Here is a 26,821-nt window from a genome sequence, read left to right as displayed (position 1 = left end):
TGTTCCACAGCAACAGATAGTTATTGAATAAGTATCTTACACAAGGTATCAGTACAGCCAACTGTACTTGTTGATGGTCAACAAGACAAAGTTCCTTATCTAGTGGAGGGTGACTGTAAGTAAACAAGCAAATACATTGCTAATAGTACAAACTGAAATCATTGTTAAGGAAACCAAGGAACTATAGCAGGACACAATGATGCAGTGGGTTGGGGAACACTTTGAGGAAACTACATTAACTCCAGATACCTGAATGATGAGAAGCCACCTATGCAACAAGTTGAACAAAGAGTTCTCTAGCAGAGAGAACAGTGGGTGCAAAGGCCATAAGATGAGAAAGTACTTTGTATTGTATGTTTGATAATTTAAAGATGAATCATCAATATGGCCAGAGCAGAATACCTGAAAGAGGGGGAAGGGCGTGGTTTGGAGGGGATGGGACTAGAGCATGCACAGCTTGAAAGGCCTTATTAAGGAGTTCAGATTGTACTCTAAATGTATTAAAAAGTGGCTGAAGGGTTTTCAGAAGCTAAGTAATAAAACTACATGCACTATGCATTCTAAAATATCACTGTTATATTCCTGTACACTCTTAGCGGCATAAATTTAGCTGGACCACTAATTGAGTAGCCAATGATGGATATAAAAGAGCTTTGTAAAAATGGCAAGTACTGCAGAAATGTTATGGCACATTTTTATTTATTACTAATTCATGTTTTCCCCCAAAGCAATGTGGAAATTATTGCATCAGTTCATAATTATATAAAAATGTTTGATAAAGCAGACTAAAACATTAATTATGATGTTCACATTGTTTTTCAAGTTTAACCCTAAATCCTTTCCCAATGTTAATTAGAAAATAACATCTACATGCAAGGTGGTGTTTATCTGTTATTTGCAAACATTACAATTTGCCAATACCAGCAACTGTTAAAAGATAGAGGCTCTTCGTATTGAGTTAGCATGAGACACAATGACTACGCTGCACCTATCAATGTTGTTTAATTAAGGAGCTGGTAAAAGTTTTACTGGAGAACCTCTAATTGTAATGAAAACCTTGAAGGATAAAATTAACTACCAAGAACAAAACATGAAAAGCAAGCAGGAGAATCTATGTGGTTGCAGTCATATTCTTAAAAGGATGCTACACCACAGAACTTAATGCACACATTTTGATGAGTACTGTGCAGCACTAAGCATGTGTGAAAACATGAATAAGACAGTGTGATACCTTTAACCATAGCAGCATTTAAATATACTTATCAAAGTAGAAAAGCAAAGGAGCCATTTACTTAGATCACTGTTCTCATCTCCACTTTGTATCAGGCATTCAGATACACTGTAAATTATGTCCAAAGATGGGCACACTCAATTTTATTTTTTTGTTTATAATCTCTCAAAAATGGTGTGTATAGACCCGAAATGGCTAGCAATCCCATCTATGGGAAAGGCTCTACTTTCCATTCATTTCCACCACGGTAAGTAAATACTGCAGGTGAATGTGGTCCAAAAGAACATCCTGCCTCACCGCAGGAGGACCTGATGTCTCACATACATGCATGTACTCACATGTGTCACTGGCACAGCCAGGAGACCAGGTAGCCAAGCTCTGTGGGTTATCTAGTAGCTGAAGGGTTGGCAAACTAAGAAGCCATGATTCAGTGTGACCTTACTTGTGTGGATTGATGATGACTTTTCTTTGTGTACCTATCAAATATAAATGTTCCTTATAATGCATCTTCCTAACAATGAAATGAAGCTTCTTAATGAAATTTTATGGAATCAGTCACCTTTAATGAGATAGATGGGGAACCTTGAATTTAAGACCCCAAATGTGACAAGTGTAATATGATCAATCCAAGTTGAATGCCAACAAATAGCAGTTTCCCAAATATGGATGCTCACATTTCTTTCACACATTTTCAAAAGTCATTTTGAGAGTCAGAGTAGCTCCTGAGAAATATTTGCTCAAGGAAAGTATGTCATACTCAGATTCATGTAGCATAAATATTTACTAGAAAATCTAAAAGGATTTCTGTATCTTTATCCTTCAGATTTTTAACAGCACACTAAAAATTCGATATGTGCTACTGGAGTACACCAAAATAAAGAAGATTTTTACCTTGGGGAAGCCTGGTTTTAGGAGTGCTTACAATGTTTGTTAAATGCAGATGGGAGCAAGAAATCTAAAATAGATTGAACTAACCTGGAATTCATTCAGCATTAGTATTTCCAGGGCCTCAGGAAGTCAAGTGATAAGGAAGTAGCACCTAAGTCCCTCAGCTCACATTTTGGCCTCTGCCAAATGTGATGGACCATGTCCAACTCTCTAGTTTAGCCCTAATAGATAACAGTTATTGAGTCTTTTCTGGGTGTGAAACATTGTTTTAATACTTTATATTACCATTTTTAATACCCCAGATCATTTTATGAAATAATGTTGATAAGGAAACTGAGTGAAGCAAGAGGCTGAGTAATTTGACAAAGTAGTTAAGCTAAGAATCAAACTCAGGCAGTTTTATTCCAGAACCTTTGTTCTTAACTGTTTGATATACTAATCTTCACTAGATCTTCCCAAAGACATTGTCTGTCTAATTGGTCAGGTCATGAGTGATAAGGTGGGTCATGTTTCACCAGTGGGTAGGATTTTTCTGCCCAAGGCAGAGCCATAGGCATCATCATTTATTTTCTGTTATCTTGCTCACTTGTGATAAGCTCACCTACCAGGGCCGTCTTCCTTGGTAGGCTCAATTTATACTCTCTGTGCATCTTCATCCAAGCACCTAAATTTGGTTAGTATCCTCAGGTCTATGTAATGACTCCAGCTTTGAGGGACTGAAAAACCCAGATTTGGCTTGTGAACCTAAGATACCACAGCTTCCCAGAGATCTGCTTTTAGGGGTAGGTGAGTACATCTACACACATGCTTTGTTTAAAATGCTAATCCTTCTACCCATTAATCTATTGTTTGGATGTCTATAGCTTCTCTGGCAGTGAACCCTAGGAAAAGAGGAATGAATACGATTCTACATAAAAACACACCATATCCCAGACACCAGACACCTGGTTCAATAAATGTCTCAATCGCATTTTGTGTACTTTTTAATGAGTGAAAGTGGAAAATGGTAAGTGGTGCTGGCAGCTACTTCAGCAACTGCTTGGGACAATATCAGCAGCAGAGGCCATCAATAATGGGGAAGCAGCGGGTATTTGCGGCAGCTATTCCCATGTCTGGTCACCTGAACTGAGTGTTTGTAACTCAGGGCCACCCACTCTGAACAAGTGTTAAAATTATCATCTGTATATCCAAAATAATATCGAAAAATAAAATAGGAATTGAATAAAAAGGATGAAAGAATTCTTGAAAATGTTTAATTCCAAGCAGCTGTGCTAACACAGAGTCCAATACTGACTGATTAAGACAAATATACGGTATAGACACCAGAATTCTCGATATAGAATATCTTAGTTCAGGTTTCCCCAAAGCGCACCAGACACACTGATTTGAGTGCAAATAGTTTATTTGGCTAATGATTATAAGAAATTCTGGGAGGAAAGGCAGGAAGGAAGACAGGTACTGAAAGGCACACAATAAAGGGTACCACGGTGAGTAACTAAAACTTGATTCTTCGGGAGAGCTCTCAGAAATGGTCTCCAGGAAAGTGCTTCTCAAATACTAATGTATGTAAGAATCACCTGGAGATCTGGTTAAAATGCAGATTCTCATTCATCTGGTCTAGTGTGGGGCCAGAAACTATTTTTTATAAGCTCCTAGATGTTACTGATTTTGCTGACCCTCACAACGTACTTTGCAGAGCAAAGATTTAGATTTTGTTTGTTGAATTTTTCATTCAAATTTTCCAAATTTTCATTCAGAATAGACAGACTTCTTTATGTCCACTACTTTCAATTTTTTTCATTTTTTTATTGTGAAATATATACACAGAAAAGTGGTAAACATCAAAATAAAGCTTAACAAGTAGTTATAGAGCAGATTTCAAAGTAGAGTATTGGTTATAGTTCTACAATTTCAGGTATTTCCTTCTGGCTGTTCTAATACATTAGAAATTAAAATATATATATATCTAAATAATGATTTAGTAGTCATAATCCTTTGTTAAAACCTAAATTTCCTGTTATGACTCCTCCCTCTCATTTGATCCTTCTCTCAATCTTCAGGATATGTGGGCAATGACCATTCTAACTTCCTTCATGTTGAAAGGGGTGTCAATGCTATGGGGTAGGAGGATGCAACTGGTTGATGTTTTGGGAGAAACTGGTATCTCTAAGTTCCAGGGCTTAGTTTCAGGGCTTATCTGGCATAGGAGCCATCTGGACAATAACGTTAGTAAGTAAAATGTTTTTAGAGTCTTAGATAGAGCCTTGACTTTTCAGGAATATTGTTGGTTGGGGCTGAGCATACCAGGGCAATTTGTAATGTCTGGCTGAAGTTTGTAAAAGAGTAACCTCTAGAATGACCTCTCAACTCTATTTGAAATCTCGCAGCCACTGAATCCTTATTTTGTTACATTTTCCCCCCTTTTAGTCAAGTAGGCATTCTCAGTCCCAATGCCCTCTACTTTTGTAACACATTAGTTTTATGTGGCTTTTATCCCAGCAAGTTTTGAGTTTTTAACTCTTCACTTCAACTAAATTAATGAGCTGCCCAGCTCCTTGCCCCAGAAGCTTTCTAAACTTCACAGAAGACCCAACTTAGCCCTCAAACCAAATCTTGAAGTAATCTTGCTCCTACAAAAGAATCTGACCAGTTCAGATTTCACATTCACTAAATGTTATCAGCCTTTGAGATAGTTTGTTAGTCACTGTGTAAAGAAAGCACATAAAATTCTGTTCACCCTTTCTTGATGCTATTAAATCAAATAATCCTGCTCACAAGAATGCAACCTACTGTCCATACAAAGAAATCAGACAGGTCAGACCACTCTCAATTTGTCTCTTATATTTTTGCTCTGCTTATACCCTTTTACTTGCTCCCCACTCAATTCTAGCACCAAATCATGTTCTGATTTTCTGATCATGGCCCTTGAAGTCTATTTCCTGTTTTGTTTTATTTTGCTTCTGTTCTGTTTAATGATACACTTGCTTGCACTCGCAGGTTTTTACCCACCTGGCTACCTCAGGGTAAACTTTCTGGAATCTCAATTCACCCTAGTTATTCTCACCTGGAATCCCAAGAGAAGCATTTGGACATTGTTGAATTAGTATTTTAAAATAGGTGTATTATGTTCAAACGTGGACATTTTTATGGTCTAACATAAAAAAGTCTCAGCCTCTTCATAAAAAGTCCAAAAGGAAATTGGCAATGAAATGATTGGCTATTGAAAAGAGGCCACAAAATATATTTGTTTTATAAAGTTACACATATTTATATAAAGACAAAAATAAAATGATATACGTATAGAAAGAGAGATCAATTTATGCATTAGTATATTCCATCTTTAAGTTTTCTCCATTATTTTGTATATGGTTTTCAAAATATTTCAAACGTAGTCTCAATCTAGTTGTCACTTTATGAAACAAACAAAAAGCCAGTAGAACTATGTGCAAAACAGTCTTATATTCTGGACCTGTTTATTTTGCCTTTATCTGTATGAAGATATAAAGCCACTGAGTCTGTTGACATCTTAAATCCACCAATTAGGAAATAGCGTATGGTCTGGTTTAAAACAAAAAGTTGGGACCATAAAATGAATGTTATAAAAGCATGCTTCGCCTATTTGCAATCCTTTCTATGATCCAAAGTCTGTTTATATGGAAAATATATCCTGCCAAGACCAAAACTACCAGCAGCCATATCAACCTTCAGACATCTATCTGAAGCCTTTACAGCAGGTTCTTTCCCACTTCAGCTCTGAGAGAGAAGCTTCTAGAATCATTCTAAGACTAAGTCATCCTTAGAACACTCCAAGTGAATGGCATGGAGACAGCTGCTTGCAGCATTTTATAAAAGATAATGAGGCAGAGAGAGAAATGAGGTGCAGCGTTAATTGGTATTACCTTTTAGCATCCCATAATTTGAGTATTAGTTTTCTGGTGACCCTCGCACTCATATTTGTGTCTGTATATTAATTCCAGATTGTATAACAATATTGGAAGAATGGTTGTTCAATGTACTTCAAAACTGAAGAGTTTAAACAATTAGGTATTGGATAATAGCTAAATAAATTTGTGGAAACCCCCAGTACAACCACCTGTATTAGCAACCAGGCTTCACGATCAAATGATTAGTAAATGAAGTGGTTTTGATCCAGAAACCACCTCCTCCATGATCCTTTTAACCTATCTTATACACACTAACAAAACAGAAACCAGGAAGGTTTCTAAAAATAAAGCACCATTTAATGAGCTCACCCTTCTAGCAGATAAAAGAAAGGTAAGGCTGAATCTGTCCTGACTGAGCTTTGTATTCTTTGGTGACTTTTTCTCCATCTTTTCTCTTAAGAAGACAGACCTGTATTCACTTTCCAACAAAAATAATTTCAAGAAGTCCTCAACACCTGTAAGTATAATCTTAACACACTTCTTGATTCTAAAATGATGCTACTTTACCTTCACTGCAAGAAAACGCAACAAATATGTTCTAAAAGAATCAGTACATTAAGAAAAAAACAGTAAAAGAAGATTAAGCTGGCTTTAAATTGGTAAGCTATTTTTACTCTGTAAGGTACTGACAATAAGTGGGTGGAGCTTTCAATAAAATTATTAGAGTAGCCTTATATAGTTGTATGCAGCTGTGTCACCTGGCCCATACTTCTATTTGATATCAGTTGAAAGAGAAGAAATGAAAACAGTCTATCTCAATTAATATTGATGAAGTACTCTTTGTCACTTACAGATGATGCGTTCTGTAAACCCCTGCTTAAACTTGTACTTTTCCCTCCTTTCTTTTTTTAACTAGAGAAGTTCTGAGTTTACAAAACCATCATGCATAAAATACATGATTCCCATACACCACCAACACCTTGCATTGGTGTAGAAAATTTGTTACTACTGATGATAGCTCTGTTTTTATAATCGCATATTTTTAACAATACTTACAAACATATGAAAGATTATTAAATAATCCCATAGTCCATTATTTGCATTAGATGTATTTTTCCCATATGTCACTCTATTATTACCACCTAGTATCAGCATCATACGTTTGTTCTAATTCATGAGAGAACATTTTTATACTTGTACTATTAACTACGGTGCATTCTCTACTATAGGATTCACTATGTTGTACATTCCTATGCTTTGTCTTTTCCTTTTCCTTCTAGTAATACATGCATCCTAAAGTTTCCCATTTTAACCACATTCACCTGTACAGTTACTACACCCACAATGTGCTACCATTACCATTCCATTATGAACAGAGAAAGTGCTTAGCATAATTTCAATCTTTTTAAATTCAGCGAGACTTGTTCGTGACTCAAAAAGTAGTCTTTCCCAGAGAATGAGCCATGTGCTATTTTGAGGTGCAGTGTTTTGTATATGTCTGATAGATCTAGTCCCTTTATCATTGTATTCAAGTTCTCTGCTTCCATATTGAGGCTCTGTCTAAATATTCCAACTAGCTGTTCATGACAGTGGTGTATTGAACTCTCCCACTATTATGATAGACATTTATTTCTCCCTTCCGTGTTTTCAGTGTTTGCCTTGTGTATTTGGGAGCACCATGGTTAGCTGCATAAATATTTCTGATTCTGATTTCTCCTGGGTGTATTGTTCCTTGTATTAATATATAGTGTCCTCCAGTCTCATAGCAGTTTTGCATTTAAAGTCTATCTTGTCTGATATAGGTATAGCTACCCCAGCTCTTTCATTTTCACTGTGTAGAATACCTTCTTCTAAACTTTCACTTTCAATAAAGTTGTGTCTTTGGGTCTAAGGTGTGTTTCTCGTAAACAGCATTCAGTTGAATCATACCTTCTTATCCACCCTACCGATCTGTGTCTTTTGATTGTGGAATTTAATCCATTAAGATTCAATGTTATTACTGTAAAGTCAGTATTTACTTCAGCCGTTTCAACCTTTGGTTTTCATATGTCATAGCTCTTTTTTTTGTCTTTCGTTTAACCCTTTTAGGCACCATTACTGATAATCTTCAGTTTTTCACTCTATTCCAAGCCCCACTCTCCTATATTTTCCTTTCACCCCATAGAACTCCGTTTCATAGTCTTTGTAGGGCAGATGTCTGGTTGACAAACTCTCTCAGTTTCTGTTTATGACTATTTTAAAATCACTCTCATTTTTGAAGAAGAGTTTTGCTGGATAAAGATTTCTTGGCAATTGTTTCACCCCCAGGAGAATGTACCCCTTCCTCTGCCTCTTCTCTAGGAATCCTGATCTGTTCCGTTTTTCTCTACCTCTATAATTTCTTCTACAGTCTTTTCTGGTACAAGGATTACCCCAGAGAAGACTTTCCTAAGTCAGTATATTACCCAGCCCAACAGGACCAGGGACCCACCAAGGGGAGATGGACTAACCCCAAAATGCTCTTGGGAGGGTATCAGGACAGATGCCAAAAGCCTCTTTGATGGCTCCCTGAAGCTGTGTGTTCCTGGATTGCCCAGCAGATGGCACCCTTCAGCAAACTGATACCCTCAGCCCTGAGAAGGCCCTGCATCTTCTAATCAGCACTGCCGCTGCCCTGTCAAGCCTGGGGTTAAACAATGGCTTCTGCTGTCTTTGTCCAGGGCAAACAGAAACAGTAGCTCAGAGCTGGGAACCAGCAATCTGAATTAGCAAATCAAATGTCATGAGTGCTCAGCTGAGCCCCACATCACCACACCTGTTCAAGGAGAAGAGAACTTTTACTATCAGCAGCACCTACGCTGAGACTGGATGCCAAGGAGACCTGTGGTGAGAGTGGGGGACGTGTGCTGGTAGCCGCCACCCAGGGAGACATTTTTACAGTTTTTACCCTGGTTTATCAGCCTTTTCCTCCCACTCTTCTTTGGATGCTGTACAGTGTTCTGACCTCCAGAGCCCCAGAACAGTTGTTTCGGACTGTGCCTGCCTGTTTACTAGCTGTTTTGGAGGAAGGACTGCAACTACTCTGTCATCTTTCTTAAACTTGACCTTAAGTCTAAAATATCTCAGGGGCAGCCGCTAAAGCAATAGGCTCTCTCCATATTCAGCACCTCTCGTCTCTGTCAAGTAATGCGATCATTTATCTCATTATACATGATTTCCCCACATCTCAAACTATATTCACTATGCTTGGAGTGTTTCACTTCTGAAATAAGTGGCATCTCTTGAAAATAAAGACACAATATATTGGAATTTATCTTGATCCTATTGCATGCCAGGGTTAATATAAGGCTGACTAACTGAATATGGAAAAGATATAATTTTAAGACATGAACAACTGAGATGGCAGCAATCTTAGACATTTCCATAAAAGTAATTACTTTTAATAATACGGTTCATCCCTTTTGTTTTAAAAAATAGAACAAAATAATTCATACAGGTGAACTCCACTGTAGATGAGTTCAAAATGTGTCTCCTGCTACCTTCTTAAGCAATACTCAGTAAACTGCTGACAATAATAAATGTGTTGGTTTAATACACAAAATAGTCATGGGACGATAAATGTGTGTCCTAGGGCTGCCTCTACTGGAAATTGCCACAATTAGATTGAAAGCAAAATCTACTAAATTCCGCCTTTCAGTTCAAGGTCACAATTAGTTACACAGAAATGACATTTGTATGTACTGGGCTTTCACTATTCTGGGTGCTTTTGCAGAAATAATCCACAAAGCAATAACATCAGTGGAAAGCTATGTGCTATCTCTGCTAACATCAATCTGCAAACAGAGTTCAAAAGATAAAGTTTTCAAAGGTAAAACACCTTATTATGGACATCCTGGAGCTCTGGGATGCCAAACACTTTTCCCATCTGGAACATTCTAGAAACTGAATGTAGGATCATGGGCCAAGTCTAACTGAAAATTCTGCTGGCAAAAAAAAAAAAAAAATCACAGGAATCAAGAAGACAAATTCATTCCACCTAATCTGATAGCAAACCTAATTAATCTGAGATTCTTAGAAGTATTCTCTTCAACTCCTATAAAATGCAAGTCACTGGGTTATTCACAATGACAAGAACTTCACTAGGGACTAATAGATATGTTATTTTTTAAATTTTCAAATGCATTTCGTTTGTTCAGATTTAGTAAAGAGATGAGGCATTTGTTGAAAGAAGGCCATGAAGTCACACATAGTTTTGAGCTCTTTAATTTTAAATATATTCTTAAGAAATTAATATTTTATAGGACCTAACTCCTCAGGAGGTAAAAGCAGTTTCTATCTTTGTAGGATGATACTTTTTAAATAAATCAGAAGGGATCAAGTATGTGCTTGGCATATAATAATTCCATAATAATCTTTTCCCTAACACTTACCTGCTCACTTCAGTTGAACATATTCACAAACCCACATATTAAGTGTCCTAAGTTTATATTTAGAAGTAGGGCATAATCACTGCATATCACATATGTTATATTAAGAACAAAAGCTAACAAGCTATTTGTAGACTGAACAAGTTATCAGTTATATAGTGGTTGAAATAGGTGACTACATTCAACCCAGTTCAATCCATCCTTCTTTGAACGCCTCCCATATGCCAAACTGCTAAAAGCACACACTTTTCAGTAATGCCAAAAATCGCTTCAACTCTGGATTACATCATGAATTAAGATAAATGCATTTATTGCACTGATTTGAAACATTGTACCTGCTAAATTAATTCATCATGAAGGACTAAAAACACTTACGCTAATTTCATGAATGACTTTATAATCTGTACTGATGATTGGCAGGTTACAGCCCTGCCACCACACAGTCTACAAAGATTTATGATGTTACATTTCATCTTTCTCCTTAATACAAGTGCACCAAAATAGCATTAAGAATAGAGGTTTCTAATGACATTAAAGAAATCTGAATCTTAAGAATATACATATCTGATCATCTGACTTCTCAGCCCCTACATATCAGTGCTCTACTGGGAATGCCCACACCAGTTGGGTGGCCAGGAGTCAGTCATTATGTTTCCATCTTGACATTGCTCACTCCTGCTCATCGCTGCACTGACTAGGAGGTGAGGCTACAGTGAAATGGGCATCTTGTTGTCCCACCACAGCAAGCTGCCTTTTAAATCATGATATTCCATGCCTCTGCCTAAATCTATTACTATTAGTCCATTCTTTATGAACTGAGCAGTCCTTTGTGAAATTGGCCTGGGAAACTCAGCACCATCACAGACCACTATGTAAAGTTCCACACAAGAATTTTCAGAATAACTTTTAGAATGCATTTCATTATACAGCTTGCAATCCCTTTTGCGTTCACAGAAAAAAAAAAAAAAAAAACCTCTCTTATTTGGGAAATAGAAGTCTAGCACATGCAGAGGGCATCATCTTCCCTGCCAAAGCAGCAGGATCTACACCCAGTTGAAAAATATTACTTGCTAACCGATTCCCTACCTTTCTCTTCACCTACCTAATGCAGGAAGCAAATTATTAAGGACATTTTTTAAATGTGGATAGAAAAAAAAATGCTTTGTCATTTGTAACACCAACAGCATTCATGGTAACACACTTATTTGTGCAGAAACATATCCATTTTGAGTGAAAATTGATTCCAAGATCCTTGGATTTTAGAGTACTTCGTGTTTTCTGAGATTTTACGTATACTACAGGTAGGACCAATGAGTGAACCAAACTGGGCATAAATAATTGATCCGTTTCTGTGTTGATTATTTCCAGAGTCTTCACTGCAGTCACCATTCAGCTGGCCTTGGTCACAGTGACAGCACCAAATTAATAAACTATTGACTCTCCTTAGCCTCTTCTACACTTCTTATCTTCAAAACTGCAAAAAACCTAGCTGGAGTCTGGGACGTACAAAGTGCGTAGTAAATAAAATTTCTAAGAAAGATGGAAAAACAACCTTAATCATGCCCCTTAGATCCAGGTTTAACTAAGAATCTGCTTTCCATTATTTCATTATTCCTTGTTTTTCTGCCTTAGCCACTGGGTCCCCACACGCTTGTCCTGTACTAACAGAGTCCATGAAAGCACAGCAAAAGATAATATATTTTATTGTGAGTTGGGCTTTCTCTCTTGGGCACCATATCTTAGCCTTCTGATAAGTGCTCTTAGATGGTTCTTACCACAGCACAGGTGTTAAACAGATAAGTGGTTTAAGAGGCAGAAAAATTTCGGTTAAGTGCAACCCTCAGTATTCAACTCCTAGCTTCTTACTCAGAAACTCTCTAAACCCATTTTTTTTTAAATAATACCATCCTTTCTTGATACTTTCCATTAGTTCCTCAAAAATCATAGAATCAAACCAAAGCTTGTATTTGCCCCAAGCTCTGTTTTCAGGCTAGCTGAAAGGTGATAAAACCTTTTGTTCTCTAGGACATGAAATTGGAGCATTTGGAATGCCACCTGTGCTTTCTAATGGCAGCAAAGAGGTGTTTTCTTTTAGGAGTGTTTCAACTTGCTGCTTTACTCCAGAAATGCCATATGACCCCTGCATCACCCTGGATCTCAGAGGCTGCTCACATATGCCAGCAAATGACCAACACAAAGTCAAGAGTGAGGAAACACATTTGCTCTCTCAGCGGGTCATCAAATTCAGAAGACATTTGAAGCAAAAATCACCAATTGATAAAAGCGTGCACACCCACGCAACACTTGGCTGTATGGCAGGATATTTGACCATTAAACAGTATGTTTTGTTTTGTTTTTATCTCATAAGGCACAATCATTTTCAATTTACAAAATTCTCCTTAAGCATAAATAAAAAGAACCAAACGAAAGGAAATGCATTTGTATTACCTTCTTCTGATCTTCTAGCTTGTGACTCACCGGATTCTTCCCATGTCTGTTCATTTCTGAAGATAAATCCATCACATTAGGTCCTTGCCCTTCAAAATGCAAACTCTTCACAATAGCAGCAAACTAATCCGAGATGCAATCACTAGGAAAACACTGGCATGCCACATTCCCCATCAGACACCTTCTTTGAACTTCATAGACTCCAGGGAATGATAAAAAAAATCCATTCATTGTATGGGAAAAATAAATTCTGCAATTTACTCCTGGGACCTTCCAAGTCAGCATATCGTTTACAAATGATGACTTCTCAAAAGGGGAATATCCATCCAGGAATTTTAACTCCAACCGCTATTTTTCTTTTCTCACAGTTTTCCATTTTAATAAAAATGTACAGTTTCTGTGAACCTGGGATAAAAAATAAGCACACAGTTAATTCCCGTCCACAAATTAGAGTACCACTAGCAAATATATATATATTTTATATTATATTTTAATTTATATTTATATTTTATATCATATTTTATATTATTTATATTTATATTTAATATATATAGTAAAATTTACAATTTACAATTTAGAAAACATTTTAGGTATGGATTGTATTTGACTTTAAGTGGGGGGGTAGGAAATGCAAGGGTTGTTCAGTGGTAGATTCTCGCTTGCCTTGCAGGAGAGCCGGGTTCGATGCCTGGCTTCTGCATTTCCTCACCCTATCCCCCACAAAAAAAATTCAACAAATGATGCTGCAATAGCAGGATAGTCACATGGAAAAAGAATGAAATGTGACCCCCACCATACAGCATGCAAAAATAATAAAATTAAATTGCAGTAGTAGTAGGTTAAAGGAACCCTTCTTTACCACAATAACATTTAAAATATCAAATATACACCTAAACCAAGCAGAATATTAAAAATAGAAATCCACAGCACATTTATGCGTAACAGTAATAAGAATGCGCATATACTAACCAAATGTGTATATCCTACTCATTCATTAATTTCAACATTCAAAGAATCACAGAATTTTAGAAAGGAGTCCAATTTGAGCAAACACTAATGCTAGACACTTTGATGCTTTTCATAAATAATTATAATTAAGCTTTAAATAAAATTGTAAAGCAGTTAATATGCTATTTTTATATGGGAAAATTGAGGTTGAGAGGTTAAGCTAATTTGTGAAAGTCCAGTAACTAGTATGCAACGAGATTAGAATTAAATTCAGATCTCTGTGACTCCACAACTTATTCTTACAAAAACTCATACTATTTTGCCAACATAGATACCATGAGTTTGTCAAGCACCTTGTTGAATTACAGATATATCATACATAAGGCATTCTCTTTAAAGGGGTTGGTCAACTAATCCAGTGGTTTCCAAATCCAGCTAGAAAATGGAATCTCCTGGGAATAATCTTATATATAGATAATAATTTATACATATATTATTACATATATGTAGTAATCGTACCTACAGATTCTTGGGTCCCACCTCACTTTTCTAATTTAGAAGCTACAGGGTAATACTTGGAAGTATTCACTCTTTTGATCTCTTCTAGACCATTCTGATGCAGAAAAACCAGAGTTGAACCCTCCCACTAATGCAGTGCTTCCTAAACCTTCCTGAAGAGTGGATTCACCTGGGAAGCATCAAAAGATATTAATTCTTTTGTCCCATCTCCCTGAGATTGTACTTTAATTGGCCTGGGATATGGCCTGGGTTTGGAATCAACTTCCCAATGGATAAATCCCTTTTATATAAATGACTAACTACTGTTGACATCCATTAAACAAGAGGAAGCCTACTGTCTCAGGAGACAGATCTTTCCATTTCAAGGCAGTTCTAGTCTTTAAACAGTTCTCTCTAATTTGGAAATGAAGTTTGCCTCCTTATGTTTCTATCCACTTTTATTAGTATTGCTTTTGCAGTCACCAAGGCACACAAAAAATATCTATTTCACCTTTTTATGACAGTACTTCAAGTGTCATTTTATCCATATTAATCACCCCTAACACCCCCAACAGTTCTTTTCCTCCCTTGTTACTTTCTTCCTAAGAGTTTGCACTTTGTACATGAAGCATAAACTGTGCTATCCAGAACTAAGTACAAGAGTTAAACACTGCTTTACTCCCTTTGAGAACTCAACTCCAGATCCAACAAAACACACTAGGTGTGACAGACATTCTTTACCTTAATCTATGTTCCTGTGGGTGTGAACACATTAGTAAATAGATTCTTTGAAGATGTATTATCGGTTAAGGTGTGGACTCATTTGTGCATAGGATGTTCTAAGATCTCATTTAGGTGTGGCCCAAATGAATCAGGGTTGGCTTTAATCCATAACACTGGAGTCCTTTATATAAACAAAGGAATTTGGACAACAATTAGAGAAAGCCATAGGAAGAAGCAGAAAGTCAGCAGAAACCAGAAAAGAAGACACAAGAGAAAAATTGCCGTGTGATGGGAAGCAGAGATGCAAGCCAAAGAACTCCAAGGATTGTGTAGGAGAATGCTACAGATCTCTGATAAAAAGCATTGCCTTCATGATGTCTTGATTTTAGACTTCAACTATCCAAGACTATGAGACAATAAATTCCTTTTGTTAATCCAACCATTGTGCAGTATGTCATAGGAGTTCTGCCGAACTATGACAGTCGGCCAAGAATAAAAGAGATCAGAAAGTAGACAGATAAGTATTTGAAACATTAGCTCCTGAACTTTCTGTTGAACCTCTCCACCCATTGTCTCCTCATCAGCTATTCTTTCATTAACCTTGCTCCTTCTTCAACTACTTGCCTGCTCTGCCACATCGATCCTTTAGTTGGTGCACTATTGTGTTTAACAGCGAAGGAAACAGCATATCACAAGGGCTTGGAAATAAGAGGAAACATGGTCAATTTGGGGAGCTAAAGGAAATTCAATGAGTACCCACTGAAAATCTTTAAGAAGAAAAGTGGCAAGCAAAAAATAGGAGAGAGCAAAACTTGTAGCAGAGAAACTGCATAGGTATTATTGGAGCAATCCAAGAAAGGGAAAATAGCATTTTGAAATAGGAGGTGGGAGGACAGAAAGAATGATGAAACTGACTGATATGGTATTTAAAAGAGAGAGCAGACAACTGGTGACTGATTAAACGTGAGTGAGGTGTGGGTGTGTAATTCAAGGCTGTGTGAGCATATGGCTAATGATATCATCAATTTGGACAGGAAGGATAAAAGATTTTATAAAACAAACAAAAATTTCTTGTTAAAGTCCAGAAAAGCATAAGCCAGTCTTAAAATAGACATAGATGAAATACTTCTAAAGAAATATTAGGAACTGAATCCAGCAATATACAAAAGAGCTCATGCATCAAATCCAAGTTGAAAATCTAAAGATTGGCCTAACACTGAAAATCAAGCAGTGAAACTCACAACTCCTTATTAATAAAATAAGGAAGAAAAATAATATGGTCCTCTTTACTGGAGCAGAAATATCATTTGATAAATTAAACACTGATTCATGACAGAAAAAATTCTTGAAAAATTAGGATCAGAGGGGACATTCATAAGCTGCTTTTATTTGATAAAGTGTATGCACAAAAAATCTACAGCAAATATTAAAAACTAAATGTGAAAAGAAAAAACAACATATAAATACCTGCTAACATGACTTTTATCCAACATTGTACTTAAAAATATTAAGCATGCCACGAGCCAAGAAAATATTACAATGAAAGAAAAAAAAAAGACTTAAGGGAGAGATGGGGGGAAAGGAGGGAAGCAGCACAAATGTTAAAAAGAAATAAAAATTATTATTTGTACATGTTACTTAGATATATATAGAAAATATTAAAGAATCAAGAGATAAGTTACTAGAGTTAATAGTGAGTTTAGCAAGATTCATGGACACAAAGTCAATATATAGATATTCTTTGTATTTCTATATAATTGCAACAAACACTTAGAAAATGAAACATTTAAAGATGCTATTTACTTTGTATAGTATTTATTACTCAGCATTAAAATATTAAATACCTGGCAGTCAATTTCACAAAAGATGGCAAAAACATCATGGCAAGGCAATAAAATAATACCAAAAGAAAAAAAAGAAGTTTAAATAAATAGAGAGCCATGCCCTATTCATGACTGCAAGACCCAATATAGCACTGATGTCAATTCATGACTAAAAGATTTATAGATTCATCATATAAACAATAAAGACACCCAATAAATTTTCCCAAATGATGTCCTATTGTCCTGGCACAACATATTAAAAGGCTCATCTTTGACCCAGTGAGTTGACATATCACATTGCATACACTAAATTCCCAAAGTAATTGGTTCTATGTCTATGTTTTCCACTTTATTCTATTGGTCTGTCCTTTACATGTGCCATTACTATTCTGTTTTAATTTAGAAAAGGCTTGTAGTATTTTAAATATCTGGCAGGACTAGTCCCCCCTCTAGGTTTTCTTTTGTAATATTTTCTTAACTATTCTTGCATGCTTGATTTTTCATATGAACTATTTAGTATCTTCTTGTCTAGAACCATACATAGCAAAAGATTTGTTGATAATTTTATTGGAATTGATAAATTAACTTAAGGATAACTGACATCTTTATGGTGATGTGTCATCCTATTCAAGAGAAAAATCCCCAATATTTAAAATAAGTTGAGAAAATGCTTCTAAGAAGTACATGGAAATGCAAAAGTCCAAGAAAATCTAAGACACTCATGAATAAGTAGTAGGAACATTTGCTCTACCAGATGTTGAGATATATTGTAAAGGAACAGTATATACAATAGTATATAATTGATGTAAAGATAGATAAATCAACCAATGGAATGTACAGAGAGTCCAGAAACAGACACTGACACATGTGACCACTTGATTTATAGCCAAGGTGGAACTGCAAAGTGGGGGGAAAAGGTTTTTCAATAAAGACTGCTGAGTAATTGGATGTCCATGTGGAAAAAAAATTAAACTTGACCTCTGAGCCACACCAATCATCGATTCCAGATCGAGTATAGATCTAAATGTGACAAAACAATAAAGCTTCTGGGTGAATATTTTCATGATCTGAGAGTAGAGAAAGATTTCTTAAACAGAAAACCAAAAGCACCAAACACATAGAAAAAAAAAAAAAGACAACCAATAAGAAAATATAAATATACCAAATATACTGTACAGGAGAAGATACTCATTGTTGAAATAACTATGTATATGAACATCCTCAACTCAATAAGAAAAAACAACAGACAAGATTTGAGCAGCCATTTCAAAAAATAATAGAGATGGAGTTCATATTAGCAGTTGGCATGGGTTATAGATGGGTGTAGGAGTAGAGAATGTCTAAGAGATAGGAGGAAAGAGCTTTTTGTTGATGTAACAGTGCTGTATCTTGATTATGGGGGTGGTTACACAGGGTTGCACATGTAATAAAATTGCATAGAACAATACACACATGCCCCACACAAGCGTGTTTAAAATTGGTGAAATATGAATAAGCTCTATGGGTTGTATCAGTATCATTTCCCTGTCTTTGATTTTCTTCTACCTTTATGCAAGACGTTAATGGGAGTGGGAAATAGGTAAGAGGTACAAACAACTTCCAGCATATTTTTGCCACTTTCTGTGAATTTAAATTATTCCAAAATAAAAAAGCAAAAAAAAAGAGGCTGTCCAAATGGCCAAGAAATTCGTGAAAGAATGAGCACCTTCATTAATAAACAGGAAAATACTAATTAAAGCCATAATGAGACATAAATTCTCAGCCATCTAAAGTGGATACAAAAATATTGACAGGCACTTCCTGGAAGATGGCGGCTTAGTAAGACGCGCGGATCTTAGTTTCTTCTCCAGGACAGCTACTAGGGGAGTAGAAACGATACAGAAAGCGCCCAAAGCCACAACAGAGATAAAAAAGACAGCGTACCCCATCCTGGAACGGCTGGCTGGCTGAGAGTAGCAGCTCGGGTGAGATCACCGAGGCGCGCGGGCCTCACCGGGAGGGGCGGCAAGCGGCCGGAGTCACTCCCTTCCCCCTTCCCGGGCCGGCTGGGAGAATTGGACAGGCGGTCCCCTCAAACCAAGGCGGCTGGCGCCCACACCACGCGCAGCCCCCCGGACCAACTGAGAGAATTGGATCGGAAATCCCCAGGCCACGGAGAACAGTGACGGGTGGGGGAGGCCCCTTCCAAACCCGTGACTCCCGGGGAACGTGCACTCTCTCGGGCGGGCCGAGCCGCTGGCGCCCTCCACCACGCTTGTCGCCGACTAGGAAATTCGGACGGGCTCTTTCCCAGGCTGCGGCAACCAGAAACCCTCCCTGCGTTCGGACCCCGGGCCGGCTCAAGCCGCTTCGGCTAGCGAACCCCCCGGACGGCGAGAGTTTTCCAAAGTTTAAGGTCCCACAGCACCTTTTACTGGTGGGACCCGCAGACAAACGTGTGCCACGAGCGCCACCTACTGGGCAGGATAAGAAAAACAGAACCCAGAGATTTCACAGAAAAATCTTCCAAACTTTTGGATCCAATACCCAGGGAAATCTGTCTAAATGCGCAGACGCCAACAGAAGATAACGGATCACGCTCAAATAATTGAAAATATGGCCCAGTCAAAGGAACAAACCAATAGTTCAAATGAGATACAGGAGCTGAGACAACTAATGCTAAATATACGAACAGAAATGGAAAACCTCTTCAAAAACGAAATCGATAAATTGAGGGAGGACATGAAGAAGACATGGGCTGAACATAAAGAAGAAATAGAAAAACTGAAAAAACAAATCACAGAACTTATGGAAGTGAAGGACAAAGTAGAAAAGATAGAAAAAACAATGGATACCTACAATGATAGATTCAAAGAGACAGAAGATAGAATTAGTGATTTGGAGGATGGAACATCTGAATTCCAAAAACAAACAGAAACTATCAGGAAAAGAATGGAAAAATTTGATCAGGGTATCAGGGAACTCAAGGACAATATGAACCACACAAATATACGTGTTGTGGGTGTCCCAGAAGGAGAAGAGAAGGGAAAAGGAGGAGAAAAACTAATGGAAGAAATTATCACTGAAAATTTCCCAACTCTTATGAAAGACCTAAAATTACAGATCCAAGAAGTGCAGCGCACCCCAAAGAGATTAGACCCAAATAGGCGTTCTCCAAGACACTTACTAGTTAGAATGTCAGAGGTCAAAGAGAAAGAGAGGATCTTGAAAGCAGCAAGAGAAAAACAATCCATCACATACAAGGGAAACCCAATAAGACTATGTGTAGATTTCTCAGCAGAAACCATGGAGGCTAGAAGACAGTGGGATGATATATTTAAATTACTAAAAGAGAAAAACTGCCAACCAAGACTCCTATATTCAGCAAAATTGTCCTTCAAAAATGAGGGAGAAATTAAAACATTCTCAGACAAAAAGTCACTGAGAGAATTTGTGACCAAGAGACAAGCTCTGCAAGAAATACTAAAGGGAGCACTAGAGTCAGAACCGAAAAGACAGAAGAGAGAGGTATGGAGAAGAGTGTAGAAAGAAGGAAAGTCAGATATGATATATATAATACAAAAGGCAAAATGGCAGAGGAAAATATTATCCAAACAGTAATAGCACTAAATGTTAATGGACTGAATTCCCCAATCAAAAGACATAGATTGGCAGAATGGATTAAAAAACAGGATCCTTCTATATGCTGTCTACAGGAAACACATCTTAGACCCAAAGATAAACATAGGTTGAAAGTGAAAGGTTGGGAAAAGATATTTCATGCAAATAACAACCAGAAAATAGCAGGAGTGGCTATACTAATATCCAACAAGTTAGACTTTAAATGTAAAACAGTTAAAAGAGACAAAGAAGGACACTATATACTAATAAAAGGAACAATTAAACAAGAAGACATAACAATCATAAATATTTATGCACCGAACCAGAATGCCCCAAAATACGTGAGGAATACACTGCAAACACTGAAAAGGGAAATAGACACAAATATCATAATAGTTGGAGACTTCAATTCCCCACTGTCATCAATGGACAGAACATCTAGACAGAGGATCAATAAAGAAATAGAGAATCTGAATATTACTATAAAGGAGCTAGACTTAACAGACATTTATAGGACATTACATCCCACAACAGCAGGATACACCTTTTTCTCAAGTGCTCATGGATCATTCTCAAAGATAGACCATATGCTGGGTCACAAAGCAAGTCTTAACAAATTTAAAAAGATTGAAATCATACACAACACTTTCTTGGATCATAAAGGAATGAAGTTGGAAATCAATAATAGGCGGAATGCCAGAAAATTCACAAATACCTGGAGGCTCAACAACACACTCTTAAACAACGAGTGGGTCAAAGAAGAAATTGCAAGAGAAATTAGTAAATACCTCGAGGCAAATGAAAATGAAAACACAACATATCAAAACTTATGGGATGCAGCAAAGGCAGTGCTAAGAGGGAAATTTATTGCCCTAAATGCCTATATCAGAAAAGAAGAAAAGGCAAAAATGCAGGAATTAACTGTTCAATTGGAAGAACTGGAGAAAGAACAGCAAACTAATCCCAAAGCAAGCAAAAGGAAAGAAATAACAAAGAACAGAGCAGAAATAAATGAAATTGAAAATATGAAAACAGTAGAGAAAATCAATAAGGCCAGAAGTTGGTTCTATGAGAAAATCAATAAAATTGATGGGCCTCTATCAAGATTGACAAAAAGAAGAAGAGAGAGGATGCAAATAAATAAGATCAGAAATGGAAGAGGAGACATAACTACTGACCTCACAGAAATAAAGGAGGTAATAACAGGATACTATGAACAACTTTACGCTAATAAATACAACAATTTAGAGGAAATGGACGGGTTCCTGGAAAGACATGAACAACCAACTTTGACTCAAGAAGACATAGATGACCTCAACAAACCAATCACAAGTAAAGAAATTGAATTAGTCATTCAAAAGCTTCCTAAAAAGAAAAGTCCAGGACCAGATGGCTTCACATGTGAATTCTACCAAACGTTCCAGAAAGAATTAGTACCAATTCTCCTCAAACTCTTCAAAAAAATCGAAGTGGAGGGAAAACTGCCTAATTCATTCTATGAAGCCCACATCACCCTCATAACCAAAACCAGGCAAAGATATTACAAAAAAAGAAAACTACAGACCAATCTCTCTAATGAATACAGATGCAAAAATCCTCAATAAAATTCTAGCAAATCGTATCCAACAACACATTAAAAGAATTATACATCATGACCAAGTAGGATTCATCCCAGGTATGCAAGGATGGTTCAACATAAGAAAATCAATTAATGTAATACACCATATCAACAAATCAAAGCAGAAAAATCACATGATCATCTCAATTGATGCAGAGAAGGCATTTGACAAGATTCAACATCCTTTCCTGTTGAAAACACTTCAAAAGATAGGAATACAAGGGAACTTCCTTAAAATGATAGAGGGAATATAAGAAAAACCCACAGCTAATATCATCCTCAATGGGGAAAAATTGAAAACTTTCCCCCTAAGATCAGGAACAAGACAAGGATGTCCACTATCACCACTATTATTCAACATTGTGTTGGAGGTTCTAGCCAGAGCAATTAGACAAGAAAAAGAAATACAAGGCATCAAAATTGGAAAGGAAGAAGTAAAACTATCACTGTTTGCAGATGATATGATACTATATGTCGAAAACGCGGAAAAATCCACAACAAAACTACTAGAGCTAATAAATGAGTACAGCAAAGTAGCAGGTTACAAGATCAACATTCAAAAATCTGTAGCATTTCTATACACTAGTAATGAACAAGCTGAGGGGGAAATCAAGAAACGAATCCCATTTACAATTGCAACTAAAATAATAAAATACCTAGGAATAAATTTAACTAAAGAGACAAAAAACCTATATAAAGAAAACTACAAAAAACTGCTAAAAGAAATCACAGAAGACCTAAATAGATGGAAGGGCATACCGTGTTCATGGATTGGAAGACTAAATATAGTTAAGATGTCAATCCTACCTAAATTGATTTACAGATTCAATGCAATACCAATCAAAATCCCAACAACTTATTTTTCAGAAATAGAAAAACCAATAAGCAAATTTATCTGGAAGGGCAGGGTGCCCCGAATTGCTAAAAACATCTTGAGGAAAAAAAACGAAGCTGGAGGTCTCGCGCTGCCTGACTTTAAGGCATATTATGAAGCCACAGTGGTCAAAACAGCATGGTATTGGGGCATAAAGATAGATATATTTACCAATGGAATCGAATAGAGTGCTCAAGTATAGACCCTCTCATCTATGGACATTTGATCTTTGATAAGGCAGTCAAGCCAACTCACCTGGGACAGAACAGTCTCTTCAATAAATGGTGCCTAGAGAACTGGATATCCATATGCAAAAGAATGAAAGAAGACCCATATCTCACACCCTATACAAAAGTTAACTCAAAATGGATCAAAGATCTAAACATTAGGTCTAAGACCATAAAACAGTTAGAGGAAAATGTTGGGAGATATCTTATGGATCTTACAACTGGAGGCAGTTTTATGGACGTTAAACCTAAAGCAAGAGCACTGAAGAAGGAAATAAATAAATGGGAACTCCTCAAAATTAAACACTTTTGTGCATCAAAGAACTTCATCAAGAAAGTAGAAAGACAGCCTTCACAATGGGAGACAATATTTGGAAATGATATATCAGATAAAGGTCTAGTATCCAGAATTTATAAAGAGATTGTTCATCTCAACAACAAAAAGACAGCCAACCCAATTACAAAATGGGAAAAAGACTTGAACAGACACCTCTCAGAAGAGGAAATACAAATGGCCACAAGGCACATGAAGAGATGCTCAATGTCCCTGGCCATTAGAGAAATGCAAATCAAAACCACAATGAGATATCATCTCACACCCACCAGAATGGCCATTATCAACAAAACAGAAAATGACAAGTGCTGGAGAGGATGCGGAGAAAGAGGCACACTTATCCACTGTTGGTGGGAATGTCAAATGGTGCAACCACTGTGGAAGGCAGTTTGGCGGTTCCTCAAAAAGCTGAATATAGAATTGCCATACGACCCAGCAATACCATTGCTGGGAATATACTCAAAGGACTTAAGGGCAAAGACACAAACGGACATTTGCACACCAATGTTTATAGCAGCGTTATTTACAATTGCAAAGAGATGGAAACAGCCGAAATCTCCATCAACAGAAGAGTGGCTAAACAAACTGTGGTATATACATACGATGGAATACTATGCAGCTTTAAGACAGGATAAACTTATGAAGCATGTAATAACATGGATGGACCTAGAGAACATTATGCTGAGTGAGTCTAGCCAAAAACTAAAGGACAAATACTGTATGGTCCCACTGATGTGAACAGACATTCGAGAATAAATTTGGAATATGTCCTTGATAACAGAGTCCAGCAGGAGGTAGAAACAGGGTAAGATAATGGCCAATTGGAGTTGAAGGGATACAGACAGTGTAACAGGACTAGATACAAAAACTCAAAAATGGACAGCACAATAATACCTGATTGTAAAGTAATCATGTTAAAACACTGAATGAAGCTGCATCTGAGCTATAGGTTTTTGTTTTGTTTTGTTTTGTTTTGTTTTGATTTTACTATTATTACTTTTATTTTTTTCTCTATATTAACATTCTATATCTTTTTCGGTTATGTTGCTAGTTCTTCTAAACCAATGCAAATGTACTAAGAAATGATGATCATGCATCTATGTGATGATGTTAAGAATTACTGATTGCATATGTAGAATGGTATGATCTCTAAATGTTGGGTTAATTTCTTTTTTTCCGTTAATTAAAAAAAAAAAAAAGAGAAGGGATAATTGGAGCTGAAGGGATACAGACTGTACAACGGGACTGGATATAAAAACTCAGAAATGGACAGCACAATACTACCCAATTGTAATGCAATTATGTTAAAACACTGAATGAAGCTGCATGTGAGGTATAGGTTTTTTTGTTTGTTTGTTTGTTAGTTTTTCTTTCTATTATTGTTTTAATTCTTATTCTGTTGTCTTTTTATTTCTTTTTCTAAATCGATGCAAATCTACTAAGAAATGATGAATATGCAACTATGTGATGTTATTAAGAATTACTGATTGTACATGTAGATTGGAATGATTTCTAATTGTTTTGTTAATTCTTTTTTTAATTAATAAAAAAAAATATTGACAATACCAACGCTTAGCAAAGTCATGAAGCAACAAGAATACTGCTGATCAAAGAGTAAATTGGTAAACTCTTTAGGAAAAAAAAAACTGGGTCTTATCTACTAAGTTTAACAATGCACTTATATATGAACCACGGTACTACTCCAAGGCACTGACTCAACAAAAATGTATGTGTATGTGCACAGACAGGCAGGTACAAGGAAGTTCCTTCTTCATGCAACACCCCTTCCCCGAAAGAAAAACTAGAAAAGACACAAAAGTCCGTCAATAAATCAGCATTATAATGGGTGAATAACTTATGCGATATTTACACTTAAAATGTAATTAAACAAACTATAGTCCCATATAGCAATATGAATGAATATAAAAAATTAAGATTTTAAAGAAGCCAAGAATTAAAGAAAACATGCTACATGATTCCACTTACATAAAGTTCAGAAACATGGTAAAACTAAACTATTTAGACATCAGGCTGGTGGTTACCTTTGGTGAGGGGAAGGGATGGGGATTTGATTGGAGTTTGACTAGAATGCTACTAATATTCCCTTTGTGGGCTTGTGTGACCATTTACATGGAGATTAACTTTGTCACAATTCATTGAGTTGTAGATTTGTATTTTGTGGAATTTTTTGTATATATAATATGCATCATAATAAAAAAGATCAGCTAAAAAGATTCTGAGGCATGTTCTTCAGTATTCTCATAAATGGTCTCTCCAATAAACAAAAATGAGAATAAAAGTTTCGATGCGTGAAACTTTATTAGTGTCCAATTATTCTCTTTAAAAAAGGTTAAGGACCAGCTGTTTGATTACATCACAGTATTTTGGCTGGGCACAATGCTGAGTTTATCAATACATGGTCAGTCAAAAATCAGAAAATGTATTCATCTCCTGACTTCCAATATATCTCCCACTCTCTTTACAGTATTGATTTAAATTGGCCTATCAAAAGCGGTTTTTATACCTGTGTTTCTTTATATTAGATAATACTATTATCTAATAGTATTAAATAATATTGTGAAAACCATCACAGATGTTTGAAAATACTCAGTGTATCCACTCTACCTAATGCTCTACCCACAGTGCTGAAAGATATTTAAAAAAACAAAACTTCAGCCTTGTCTACTGTGCGCTCAGCACAATCAGGCTGCAAAATATAAAAAAAATTAATATGTCTTTAAGGAGCTGAACATCTAGTGGAGAGTCAGATGTCACTGAAACTAAGCAGAGGCATCAGCATACTCTGTTCAACTTTTTCCTCCATCAAAACCTTAGAATATTGATGAGTTTACACCGATGGCAAAAGGCAAGTTTGTGTGTACAGAATTAGTGGAATTTATGCACACAAAAATTAATTTCAATATGATTTTAGTTTATTTTAAATGCATAAAAATCTAATAGGACTTGGTTGGTTTTTGTGGCATGAAAAACCATTCGCAATGTAACTAAGGCAGCTGACAAAAAAAAAATAGGACAGATTTATGTATATTAAGGTGATTCTGAAAGGTTTCTCTATCATATGAAGGTAACTGCCACTATGTTATGTAACTTTCCTGCCACTCTTACTATGATTCAGTGGCTGGGTTTGATAGTGCAATACTATCACTTGATATATAACTATAAATGGTTTCATTTCTCTACTTAAGCTTAAGAGAAGTTTTCCCCATAATCAGATTCACCCAGGAGTTACTCACTCAGATTGAAGATGAAAAAGGGTCATGAAAGTGAGAATGAGAAAGGATGTTTAGAAAGACATTTT

General features: G+C 36.5%; 1 protein-coding gene across 1 annotated transcript in view; it reads right to left on the bottom strand.

Annotated features, from left to right (window-relative positions):
* The window catches only part of NAV3 (neuron navigator 3), a 622,569-nt gene extending 609,345 nt beyond the window's left edge, over positions 1–13,224 (bottom strand). The window contains exon 1 of the mRNA XM_077111502.1: positions 12,858–13,224. Within this exon, the coding sequence (XP_076967617.1) occupies positions 12,858–12,929 (72 nt within the window). The 5' untranslated portion in view covers positions 12,930–13,224. The remainder of the gene's footprint in view (positions 1–12,857) is intronic.
* Positions 13,225–26,821: the final 13,597 nt, after the last annotated feature.

The sequence above is a fragment of the Tamandua tetradactyla genome, chromosome 7 (genome assembly GCF_023851605.1).
Source record: "Tamandua tetradactyla isolate mTamTet1 chromosome 7, mTamTet1.pri, whole genome shotgun sequence".
Classification (NCBI taxonomy): Eukaryota; Metazoa; Chordata; class Mammalia; order Pilosa; family Myrmecophagidae; genus Tamandua; species Tamandua tetradactyla.
This window is presented reverse-complemented; position numbering and strand designations above follow the sequence as displayed.